This window comes from Sciurus vulgaris, assembly GCF_902686455.1.
Source record: "Sciurus vulgaris genome assembly, chromosome: 17".
Classification (NCBI taxonomy): Eukaryota; Metazoa; Chordata; class Mammalia; order Rodentia; family Sciuridae; genus Sciurus; species Sciurus vulgaris.
Window position 1 is genome coordinate 56939759 of NC_136478.1, and position 12275 is coordinate 56952033.

Here is a 12275-nt window from a genome sequence, read left to right on the forward strand (position 1 = left end):
GACTTCCGCACCATCGTGGCATCAAAGGACACTGCGGAACCATACCAGATGGGGGAACACCAGTCTATGTGTACCACGTGCAGAGAGAAATGCAGATGTAGCTACAGGTATGAGTGTGTGTAGACAGAGCTGCACGTCTGTCCTCCCGGGCCTGGCATGCACAAGGCCCAGGGTCCCTTCTCCAGCACTGCAACCAACCACCCACCACCAAGGCCTGTGCTCAGTGGACACATGAGGAGGAGTCCACCACGGCTCCTCCTCCCACCTTCTTTTCCATTCCCAGGGCAAGGGAAGGTGTGGGTCGCGCAGAGACGAGATGCATAGGCTTTTTAAAATAACTGCATCCTTTAATGGCAGTAATACAATTATTGGATTAAGAGACCACAGGAGAAAAGGCAGGTGAGGTTTCTGGAAGACAGATACGGAGTACAAAAGGGGGCAAGATAAAGTCATGCGACGATCATTGTAAAAATACAGTACATTATATACATATTTGCACCATCAACTTTCAACTCTGAAATAGTATTTACACTTTTGTTACAATCCTGGTTAGAGAACAATCTTTCTTTAAAAGCTCGGCCTGACGGCAAGTGGAAGTTCCGGGTGAATTCACAGCCCAGGAGGGTCTCAGGCTGCATATTCCAAGAGGAGGGTTCCAGCTTCTATTTCATCCACAGATTTCGGTTTTAAAAAGCATTTAATTTTTCTTTACAAAAGAAAATTCTCAAAGGAGAAAAAAAAAAAAAAAAAAAACAAACAAACATAAAAACCAAAACACTGCCACACTGTCTGTATCCTTACTTCTACACACACCGTGGCCACAGCCCTTTCTTGGTGGCCAACACTGGTAGCTGAAGACAAATCTCATTAATGATTGTTTTTAAAAAACAAAACAAAAAGACAAGAGGAGGAACCAAACCAACTGACCACAGGGCTGTGGGTCCAGCAGGGGGCCTGGTCTCTCCCACACTGGCTCTGGCCCCAAATCAGCAATTCATTTTTCACCTTCGGGTGGTGTGGGATGGGACCTGCACGCCTCCCACCCTGGGAAGGGGCGGGAGAGCCTCCGGCTGGGTGACTGGTCTCATGAACAGCAGGGCAGCCCAGGGGCTGGCACCAGGAGTAAAGGCGAGCAGGGCCACCGTCACCAGACCTCGGACAGGCAGGACCTGCAGGTCTGCCATTCCCCAAGCCAGCCTCTGGGACAGGCTCACAGGTGGGCACCCAGGCTCTGAGGGCAGGCCAGAGCAGGGCAGGCCAGCTGGGGAAGAGGCCAGTGCAGACATCTTTGCCGTCCCACAGCGGGGTCCTGGTCCCTCTCATGGACAGGGCCCAGGGCACCCCCTCCCCACCCCAGCTACAGCCTCCTGCCCTTCTCCTCAGGACCCATTTCGGGAAGTGGCCACAAACCCGACACCGTGACAGCCTCTGAATGCACTGTCAGCTTGGGAGAGGAAAACCAAACACACCAGCACCTCCTGCCCTACAGAAGACACAGCCTGAGGAGGAGCGAAGAGAGCAGAGACAGAAACGCTGTGCCCAGGAGCCACCCCAGGACTCCCTCGCTGGGAGCCCGGCCGAGCGGCCACACCACGGATCCTTGAGCTGCCTCCAGGGGGCAGGGCTGGCAGTGCAGGCACACTGGGTGCTGTGGCTTCTGAGGACCCTGGCTAGGGGGACAGGCAGGTAATACTGACGGAAAAGACGCTCCAAAGGGGGGCTTCCTCCTGGGGGCAGTGCTTCAGGGGCCACTGCCCCCCACCAGCCCCTGCTGCCTCCAGGTCCATCTACTGCCCTGGAGTCTCCGCACAGGCTGGAGGGTGTCGATTTTCAGAATTCTGGACGGAGGGTGCAGAGGGGGCCCCAAGTGCGTATTCAGAGACAGGAATGGGTCAGGGCCAGGATACCCAGGATGCCACCGAGACCTTGCTCGCCTTGGTACTCTTCCACCTTCTCCTGAGGTGGGCTATCTCAGGACGCACGCTGAGACTTGACAGGAAGTACGTGCTGGGTTCTAGAAGCACCCTGACTTGTTTGCCCACAGGCCTACAGGTCCATCTCTTCTTGCCCAAGAGTGTGGCATGAGTGCCCTTCAGTGCCTTCTCAGACACCTCCTGTTCCCTGTCCAGGGGGACATCAAGCTTTCCAGAAGACCCACCGGGCCCCCCAGGCAGCAGACAGGCCCCTGCCTCGGAGGCCCAGTCTCGCAGGGCTCAGGCCTGGCGTGGTCACAGCTGCTGCCACTCAGGAGCCGATCTTCTCAGGGGAGCCCAGGAGCCCTGCAGCACTGACCAGAACTGAAGATGGTTATATACAATTTATGTCTCAAAGAAATTACTACATTAGAAAAAAAAAAAAGGAAAAAGAGGGGGAAAAAAAAAAACCACCCAGATCCCACCCTCCGCCCAGAATCCCAACTCTGGTCGCTGCCCTTAAATATCACCCTGGGAAGGGGTGGCGTGGGGACGCTGGCTCCAGCTTAACACTACTGGCAAAAGGGAGAGGCAGTGGGGTCGAAGCCTTTAAAAACATCTTTCAGGGACCCTGCGTCCTGCTCGCCCTCGCGGGCCGGGCTATTGCCAGCAAATGGGCTTCCCGAGCCTGTCTTGGGGGCCGGCTTCACAGTCCCGAAGAGGGTGGGCACAGGGAGATTGTGCACCCCGGGCTGCGGTGGGGTGCCCTCTGGTGGTGGGGTGACAGTGGTGGCGGCGGGGGCAGTGGCAGCCTTGGGCCGCGGCCGGTTGTAACTGTTGTACCTGTCCGTGGCTGCGGCAGCACCCCCGTCTGCACTGGCTTTTCCCGTTTCTGGCTGTTCCAGGGCAGACTTGCGGACAAATGGGGGCTCCTTGGCCTTGGAGGCCGTACTCTTGCCGTTGCCCTCGGGGCCCTTGGGCTGGGCACCTGCATCAGCGGCTGGCTCTGTGGCTTTGCCACCCGCGTTGGGAGTCCTCGGGTCATAGAGGCTGATGCCACTCAGCACACTGCTCTGCCCGCTCCCGCTGCCCTGGCCCAGCCCGCCAGCTGCCAGCACTCGGGGGTCATAAGGAGCCGTGGCGGGTGGGGAGGACTCCCCACTGGGACTGACCGCTGGAGAGGGTGCTTCTGTGGGGCTGGGCTTGGCAGTGCGGGAAGAGGTCGCAGAGTCTGCGGTTTTCTGCAGTCGAGGGTCACTGGGGGCCTTCCGCACCCTGGGGTCACTGGGCTTGTCACTCGGGCTGGGGGTCGCTGAGGGACCAGTTGCATTGACAGTCTTGAGAATGCGAGAGAGGAGTTCAAAGTCGGGCAGGTTAGAGCCAGATGTGCTGGGGTCTGTGGAGGTGCCTGAGCGCTGCCGAGCACTGGGGGGCCCTGCAGGGGTGGAGCGGTGCAGTCTGGGGTCCAAGGCAGGCATGGACTGCAGGGCGGCGGGCACAGGGGGTACCACATCCTGCTTGGGGATGGGCAGAGGGATCAGGTCCTCGGGGTTCCAAAGCACAGTGCGGGCAAAGCTCGGCTTGCTCAGGGTCACGTCCTTCTTGATGTGGCTGAACTGCTGCAGCTGCGATCGCGGATCCCGTAGCGGGTGCCCAGGGAGGGGGTCCAGGGGAATGTTCACAGCCTTCTCCCGCAGGGCCCGCTCCCCGTCCTCCTCTTCTGTAGGGGTTGGCCCGGACCCCTTGGAGCTGCTGGGGCCAGCTGGGCTGGAATGAAGGCTGCCTTCAGGCTTGGAGGTGGGCAGGGAGCGAGCCAGGCGAGGATCAGAGGGCCCAGAGTCCCCTGGGCCTGACCCGCCAGAAGCCTCAGCATGACGGGAGAGTCTGGGGTCCCGGCTGAGGCGGGGGTCAGACAACCGGCCTCCTGAGGTGTGTCCCTTCTGGAGGCGGGGGTCCCCTAGCCCACTGCTGCTCAGCTCCCCGATGGAAGCCTGGGGTCGGCTGGACGTCTGCTGCCTCAGGGTCTTGAGAATGGAGGTGACGCTGCTCCCACCCTCGTCCTCATCGCTCGAGTACCAGTTTCCGGTGTCACCTGAGAAAGAGCAGAGGAGCAGGGGATGTGAGTGACCACCACATCCACCACCAGCCCTCTGGACCCCAGGCAGCCCACTGGGTGAATGGCTCCTCTGCTCTCGGCTCTCAGGAACTCCAGCATCTCCCTGAGGCCTTGTGTGTGGATGCCAAGGAAACCCAGGGAGCGTGGTGCAGAGCAAGGGCCTGCAGGTTGGTGCTCACATCTGGGCAGCTGTCCTCCTGTCCAGCACGTTCTAAGTGATCTGCCTCATTTACATAACTCACTAACTGCCCAAGGAGGTCGACTGACAGATGAGAACATGGAGGCCCAGTGCCATTAAGTTGGGGTCAGGGCTGCAACTGAGCTGGGACTCCTGGCCCAGGGCTCTGCCGCCTCTTCCCCATCCTCCAGGCTGGTTCCGTGGCATGGTCAGCCAGCTCTGGGCACCTCTCTCTGGAGGCCCTGGCAGCAGCCATCGCTGACTGCTGACTCCAGGCCAGAGGCACATGCCCTTGCCCTCTGCCCCTCACAACTCAGCAAACCCCAGGGAAGGGCGGTTCTAACCAACCACTGAAACTGGCGCAAGCAAAACCTAGGCAGGGTCACCTGTGCCCCAGGACAGGAGCTGCTGCTCCCCTCCCTCCTCCCTCCCCTCCTCCTGCTGCTGTCCCTCTGCCTCCCAGGCTCCTGTCAGGGGCGCTTGTGGCCTCTGGCTTCAGGTTCCAGACACCACTTGTCCATTCACCCCGAGGCGGATGCAACCAGGCCAACCTCGTGGCACCCGTGACTGATTGTCACTGTTGTCACTGCAACGTCCTGCTCTCCGGTAGGCTCCTGAGAGCCTGCTCTGGGGACGGGCGAGAGCCCTCCTAAAGCCTGCTCTGGAAAGGTGCAGGTGGTCAGCCCTGCATCACTGCCTCGCCAGGGACCAGCCCACCTCCCTCCTCCTTGGGATCAAGTCTCTCAGGAACCCCAAGACACAGCAGGGCAGCCCTGACCTCCAGCTTTCTCAGGCACATGCAGCAGCCAGCTTGGCTTCTCAGCCCTCACCAAGGGTCCTCCCTGGCTGCAGGCTCCTTCCTGACAGGAAACCCGACCTAGGTGTCCCCACCTCTCCCCTGCACAGCGGCCCAGGGGCCAAGCCCCTGCCCCTGGGGGGACACATGCCTTCCTCATTCTCCCGGTCCTGCTTGCTGCTCTCAGCCAGCCTCCTTGCTCTCTCCTCCTCCTCCTGCTGCTTCTGCTGGATCCTCAGGTACAGGGCCCTCTGGGCCGAGGGCAGGAAGTCGGGGACACCGGCGCCCGGCTTCGGCCGACCTGGGGGCCCTCCCTCAGAGAAGCTGTCAGGCTCCAGAGGGTGCTCGGGGAAGAGGGGCTCCCCAGGCTGCCCCGGCAGCTCTTCGTAGTGCCCGTAGTCCTCTGTGGCAGGGAAGAACCGAGGGTTCGTGTCGGGAAGGTCCTCGAGGTGCCAACTCCACCCCCTGCCCTTCACTGGAAAAGCCAACCCTTGACGGTGATGGGTGAGGACGTCCACCCATCCCTTTCTGCCTGCCCCAGGCCTGGTGCCCATACAGAGCCCAACACCGGGTTACAGGGCAGCCTGGCAGAGCATCCCATCCACAAAGCAGCTGGGAAAGATGAAGCTCACGAACGGGGTTTGGTGATGTGTATAAATGCTCATGGATGAGAACAGGATGGACACTGCGTGTATGTGGGCAAGACACAGGGAAGGCTGTGAAAAGGACAGCGAACAGCCCCCCGGAATGTGCCCTCCCCATGTGCTTCTGGCTAGTTGTCTGCGGTGAGCATTAGTCTCATGGATCTTTGTGATAATAAAGAAAACAGCTCACAGTATGAGCAGAATCACGTTCACCAACAAAACCAGGAAAAGAAGAGAATGAAAACACACCAGAGTGCAGCCTGTCAGCCCAGAAGCTTGGGGGCAGCTCTCCCTCTTCTTTCTCCTCCCAGGCTCCTGACCTTGCGGGAAGGGGCAGGGGGGTGGTTTCTCTCAAGGCTGGGGGTCAGCTTTCCCTCCCTCACTGGCTCCACCATGTGGAGCCCAGAGCACAGACAGGGGCAGCTGCAGCCCACTTGCCACTCCTGGGGAGTGCAGGACGGCACGAAGGAACAGGACCATCAGCACTGTCCCCGAAAGTGGACACAACCACCTCTACCTTCCTGGGACTACTGAGCATTGGAAACGTGGCTGGTGCTACCAGAAAGTGAAACAACAGGATTGTAGATCACAAAACTGGCAACTGTTTCATATACAAAAGTACATAAAGCAAAAAGAGAACGGTGGGGCCTGCTGCTGGGGCTGACGGGCCTGCTCAGTCCACACCCTCTGGAAGCTGGGGACACTCAAGAACAAGACAGTGGAGGCCCTGCCACAGAACAGAGCCGGGAGTGAACGCACGGTGGCTAAACCTCCGAGTGCAGTAGAAAGCACCAACTGTGGGCTCCCCAAGGTGGTGTGTGGCATGGGTGCTGCACTTGGATGGCGTAGGAAGGCATGCTGCTCTAGAAAGCCCGCTGCCAACTGGCAGACCGCCTCCATGTCTTCCTGGCAGGACACCGTGGTTGTCAGGGACCACGGGCACCGTGACCTTGAAGCCTGCCTTCCCGCTTGTCCTTCTGCAGGCCCTGATCCTCCTTTGACACTTGACGCTCACATTTCTATCTCTGGATTGGATATCTCCGTGACGCCCCTCCAGCCACTCCCTCAAAACTTGCGTGTGTCTGGCGAACAGGTATCTCCATTTCCTGCAGTCAAGATGGAGGTGCTACCACCACCCACCTCGGCTCCAGGAGGCCTGGCTGCATCAGGTGATGGCCCTGGCCCAGCTCCCCATCTTCCATGCTGCTCCTACTCTGTGCTTGCAGGAGTCACACTGGCCCTAAGGGGCCCCGTCCAAACCCTGAAGCCTGACCCCGCCGCTCTTGGTCAACCCTTCCACACCTGCTCCACAGTGGCGCGGCAGCTCCCCATGCCCACCGCCGTCTTTGCTTACCCCACTATCTTGACAGCAACAAGGCCACTCCTGCCACGGCCCACAGTCCCCAAAGCTGGGATGCCTCTTTCATCCTTCCACTGTGGGTGAGCTGTGGCCAAGGAACCTGCTGTGCTTACATGCAGTCCCCTCTGCCTATCTCCGTCATTTTGATTCTCAGGCAGGCCTTTGCTGCCGGTCCCTTCCCTGCCCTGTCCCACCCAACACTGTCCACATTATCTTCTAAGAGCAGCCAAGGCTGAAATGAGCTGATTCACTTATTTACAAGCGTGCTATCTCCTTCCATCCGTACAAATGCAGCTAAGGCAAAGATGGCAGCCACATTCCAGAGGCCTGGGGCCAGGAGCCAATATCCCCTTTTCCTGAGGGCTGAACATACATCTCCCACCTTCAGCAGAGCACATCATCTTGGCCCCACTGGCTGTCAGACACTGGAGTTGTTACCAACACGAAAAGAAGAAGGAAGGAAAATGGCTAGTCATGGGGACAGGACAAGCAGAGTCTCAGGGTCAACACAGACAGCTCCAAGCCCAGAACTGTTTGGAAAGAGGAACTCCATCCAGGGTATTTGACTTATTTCTGACAAGGCTATGCTCCTGATTATAGGCACACTGAGTAAAATTTCTTAAAAATCAAATAAGCCACACTGATAATAAACATAATATTCCTGTTGGTCTCCATAAGATACTAAATTCCCTGTCACTGAAAACATTCCAACCACTAATGGAACAGAGATGAGAGTTGGAGTCTTGATTTCAAAGAGACGCAGATTAAGAAAGAAAAAAGTCACACCTTCCAGCTCCATTCTGCCAAACCCAGTGCCCAGAGAGCCCCACCTGGAGTGTGCATACCTGTGTCCCCGAGCAGACCTGGCTCCATCTCCATGCCCTCCTGCTGCTGGTAGAAGTTTTCATAAAAGTTCTGGGCTGGCGGGATGGGGGGCATCATTCCAGAATGAGGGGAGTCTCCAGGACCGTATGGCATCATCGGGGGGCCTCCAGGACCCATGGGTGGGCCAGGGTTCATGCCAGGGCCCATTGGCATGTCCGGGTGCATGTCCGGGTGCATGTCGGGGTGCATGTCCGGGTGCATGTCTGGATGCATGTCAGGGTGCATAGGGCCCCCCATTGGTCCTGGGGGCCCCATGTTGGGACCAGGGCCCATTGGCCCTGGCGGTCCACCAGGTCCAGGGAACCTAGGAAAGAAAACAGTCACTATGAAAGCAGCTGCTGAGGAAAGAAGGTGGTCCACTACCCCCATGAGATGTGGAGGGCTTGGGGCCCAAGGCTGTGTGGGGCAGATGGGGACCCCAACAGGTTCAGAGGCAACACCCTGCACAGGCCAGGTTCCCGTGGGCTGCTGTGGGCCAGGGCACGCACCTCACGCCCAGCTTCTCAGCCAGCTGTCCTGTGGGCCGCACCACAATCTCAAACAAGGAAGGGATCTTCTTGTTGTACATGTCCTGCTGCTGCTGCAGCTGCTGCGGGGACAGTGGCTCGTGCACTGGCATGGGCATCTGAGGGGGCCCAGGGGGAGGGGGAGGGGGAGGGGGAGGGGGTGGGGGTCCACCCTGCATGGGCCTGCCATTGGGAGAGGTAGGGGCCTGGGGGCCGGGGGGCCGAGGCGGGGTGGGCAGGAGGCCCACACCGGGGGGCGGTTTGGGCAACGGGTTGATGCCCTGCTTCTTCAGCTCCTCAACTTCCTTCTCGTCCTCAGCACCGGCTTCCGCATCATCAGCCAGCATCTACAGGGGAGAGGGAAGGAAGGAGTGCAGGTTAGAGAGAAGTTTACACAGTCGTAGGGAACAGACCTCTCCACATGGAGAGTTGGGTTTTTCTTGGTACCAGGGATTGAACCCAGAGGCACTTAACCACTGGGCCACATCCCCAGCCCTTTTTATGTTTTATTTACAGACAGGGTCTCACTAAATTGCTCAGAACCTTGATAAAGAACTGATGCCCTAAGTCTTATGATGTATACCACACTTCATTCTTTTTTTTGCAGTGCTGGGGATTGAATCCAGGGCCTTACACACAGTAGGAAGCACTACACCCCTAGCCTTGGGGGTCTCTAAGTGACTGTCCCAGTCTTCTCTGCTTAATGCACTCCTGTTCCTGTGAGGATCCTGGTGTGCCCACCCTGCCAACCCCAGGGGGTGGGACACTTCCTTCCCTGCTGCACCCCAGCACCTAAACAGGGCCTGCTGCAGGAGATGCACAGTGAGTGGTCAGAAAACGCTGGCGTCTGGACTGGGCCAGAACGCCTTGCCAACTATGTGCAGAAGAGTGAACACCACCTCCATCCCAGCCAGGCCTCCCATCAACCCCAACCGTCCTCGACACATTGGCAGAGCTACTAACATGGCCACAGCGCCTTCAGGCTAAAGATAAAAGTAAAGGTTTTACCTCATTAAACGCATCCCCCTCCCTTCCCAGAGACCTCCCATTCTTCAGACTGCCTGCGATAAGTCATTCTCCCCTCACCTCCCTGGCTTCTCCCATAATACCGTATTCCCTCTTTGGCTTTCTTCTTTTCTTTTTTCCCCCTGATACCAACGATTGAACCCACGGGTGCTTAACCACTGAGCCACATCCCCAGTCTGTTTTTTATTTTTTTATTTTAAGATAAGGTCTTGCTGAGTTCCTTAGGGCCTCCCTAAGTTGCTGAGGCTGGCTTTGAACTTGCGATCCTCCTGCCTCAGCCTCCTGAGGAGCTGGGATCACAGGCATATGCCATGGTGCCTGGCTCTTTTTTATTTTTGGGGAAAAAAAAGGGTGGGGTATTAAAAAATTACAAATAAAAATGTGCTACTAGAAAAAAATAAAACAACTATGCCACTGGGCTGTTTCTGCTGAAGCACAAACTTGGAACCTCCAGCAGGGGGCAGACTTCAGTCAGATATCCTTTAGTCCTTCAAAAGGGAAATGGAACCACCATTTTTGGTTCCACTCATGTGGTGAAATGACTGGACTGGAGGTTATTTAATGATCAAATAACCCAAGGGTAATGGGCTCTCCAAAGGCAACGGCAAGTCAGCGTGTTTTCCATGGACACCGTACCACCCACAGCACATGCTCCCTAGTCTGCTGGCTCACAGTTTCACCTGAGAGCCTCCAAGCACCTGTCTGCCTGTTTATCAGGCAATTCCAGAAGGAGGCTCCCAAACTGGCTGATGTACTGATGGTCTCAGTCCTTACCCTCCTCAAAGACAGCCAATCTCCTAATATCGTTGTGTACTAGGAGGTGGGAAAGATCCCGTTCTGTCTCCCTCCACTCCCTGGACGTGCTGTGTCAGGGGAGAGAGGAAAGGAGTTTGTAGTCCCCCAAATCCTAATCCTGACTTCTCAGGCAGAGAACTACAGACACTAGGAGTTTCAGATGTCACTTGGCTTGTGGATGCTGACACCTCACCTGAGAAGCTTCCTGCTCCAGAGTCTTCCCATTGCCCTCTACCTCTCTGCACGAGTGTTCCCGTGAGTTGCAAGCAAACACTGACATTTCCATGACCTCTTTTTTTTTTTCTTGCAGTACCGAGGGTTGAACCCAGAGGTGCTTTACCAGTAAGCTATATTCCCAGTCCTTTTTATTTACTTTTAATATTGAGTCAGGACCTAAGTTGTCAAAGCCCTCAAACTTGTGCTTCTCCTGCCTCAGCCTCCCCACACTGGAACCCAAGGCATGTGCCACTACACATCATGGGTTGCTCTCTCTGTTACACTGACATCACAGAACCTATCTGGAGACAGGCACCAGGCAGGAACACCAGGCAGTGTTCCTTTCACATAACTGTTCCCAGTGAATGCAGCAACAGCCTGCCGTGGCTGGAAACAAGATACATGCATGGCCACCCCTACCCCCTTGCAGAAAGGAAAGAAGTTGCTGGTGCCTCTTGAAAATGGTCCAGCGCCTCATCAATGCAACTGGGAGTTCTGGTCCTGCAGAGGCCAGATGGGCGAGCTGTAGTGCCAAGGCAAGGGAAGGTGCACTTCCTGGATCCTGTTAGCTCTGGGCAACCCCGTTAGCCCTCAGACGTTACCTTATCCAGGAGCTCTCTCGTCTCTTCAGTCAGAGGGTCATGGGAGAACATGCAGTCGTCACCATTGATGCAGTTCCCAGTGGTGTGGTATAACTTACATGGAAAATCACGTTCATGACAAATTAAGGCAAATGCTTCATCTCACGGAACCCACCCAAGGGCAGAATTCATGTCCTTGTTTTGAAGATGAGGAAACTGAAGCCCAGAGAGGTCAAGTGACTTGCTCAGGATTGCAGTGGTTGGCAGCTGACCCAAGACAAGACATGGTTCTCCAGACCTGTTCCAGAACAATTTCTGCCCCTCCAAGGTGGCCTTGGAGTTGTGTCCTCAGATCCTCAACAGGAGTGGGGAAGTCAAATGACTTGCTCAAGGTTACAAAGCCAGAGGCAAAGATTTCAGAAAGACAGGCACCGAGAGGCTGGCCTTGCGAATATATGTGAGACTACAAAGTGCATCCTGGCTTACTCAGCTGCAGCCTGGATCAGCAGACCTGGCACGGGTAGAAGGGAGGGTTCAGCACATAAGGGCAAGCACAATAAAGGCGACTACGGCTACTCTACATGGCAGGTGTAGGTGGCAAAGGATATCGTGCATGTAGGGGCAGTTCTCTGCTCTGGCGCAGAATCCAGTGATGTAGAACTTGCACAGCTCTCGCTTCTTTGGCAGTTCAATGTCGTGGCTGAAATTACAGTGGTCTCCCTGGAAGAGAAGCACTAAAAAGGTCAGGTGGTGGCAGCAAGGCCATGCTTGCTTCAAGTGCCCCTTGGAAAAGAGTCGAGGAATGGCAGGCTCCAGAGCACTGTCCCAAACCTGCCCTGTCCTGCCTGCCACCTGTTTCCATCCCACACCCCCATGCCACTGCCTCTGTTGCTTCTCCCCAACTCTCTTCTTCTCTTTCTCGCCCCTTACTTTCATCTGTGTTTTACTGTTTTTACTGTTAGCTGCGTGGCAATGAGGGCTTGTTACCTACCTGCAATCCAGTCCCACACTTCTTCCTTCCTGGAAGAACCCTAATTTTGTTTGGGAAAGAATGTGCCTAGCTAAAAGTACCTCATTTCCCAGCCTCCCTTGCAGATCCAGCCAATGAAATATAGGAAAAAGTTCCCAGGAAGAATACTTCCTAAATTAAAAAAAATTTATTTTGCTCATCTTTCTTGCTCCTAGACCTTGGATGTGATGCACAGCAGATATTGTGCAACGATGAGAATGAATGCCACAATGACAAGGTAGAACAGAAA

The 12275-nt window shown here is 56.3% G+C and overlaps 1 protein-coding gene across 8 annotated transcripts in view; it reads right to left on the bottom strand.

The window, feature by feature from the left end:
* Nucleotides 1-1285: 1285 nt before the first annotated feature.
* ZC3H4 (zinc finger CCCH-type containing 4) overlaps nucleotides 1286-12275 on the bottom strand; it is a 36985-nt gene continuing 25995 nt past the window's right edge. For 6 of the 8 annotated variants that reach the window (XM_079117133.1, XM_079117132.1, XM_079117138.1 and 3 more), the window contains 6 exons: nucleotides 11625-11736; nucleotides 11038-11147; nucleotides 8381-8745; nucleotides 7853-8196; nucleotides 5155-5406; nucleotides 1286-4005 (listed from right to left, as the gene is read on the bottom strand). In XM_079117133.1, coding sequence (XP_078973259.1) covers nucleotides 2486-4005; nucleotides 5155-5406; nucleotides 7853-8196; nucleotides 8381-8745; nucleotides 11038-11147; nucleotides 11625-11736 — 2703 coding nt within the window. In that variant the 3' untranslated portion in view covers nucleotides 1286-2485. The remainder of the gene's footprint in view (nucleotides 4006-5154; nucleotides 5407-7852; nucleotides 8197-8380; nucleotides 8746-11037; nucleotides 11148-11624; nucleotides 11737-12275) is intronic. The other 2 variants (XM_079117139.1, XM_079117135.1) reach the window with 1 other exon arrangement.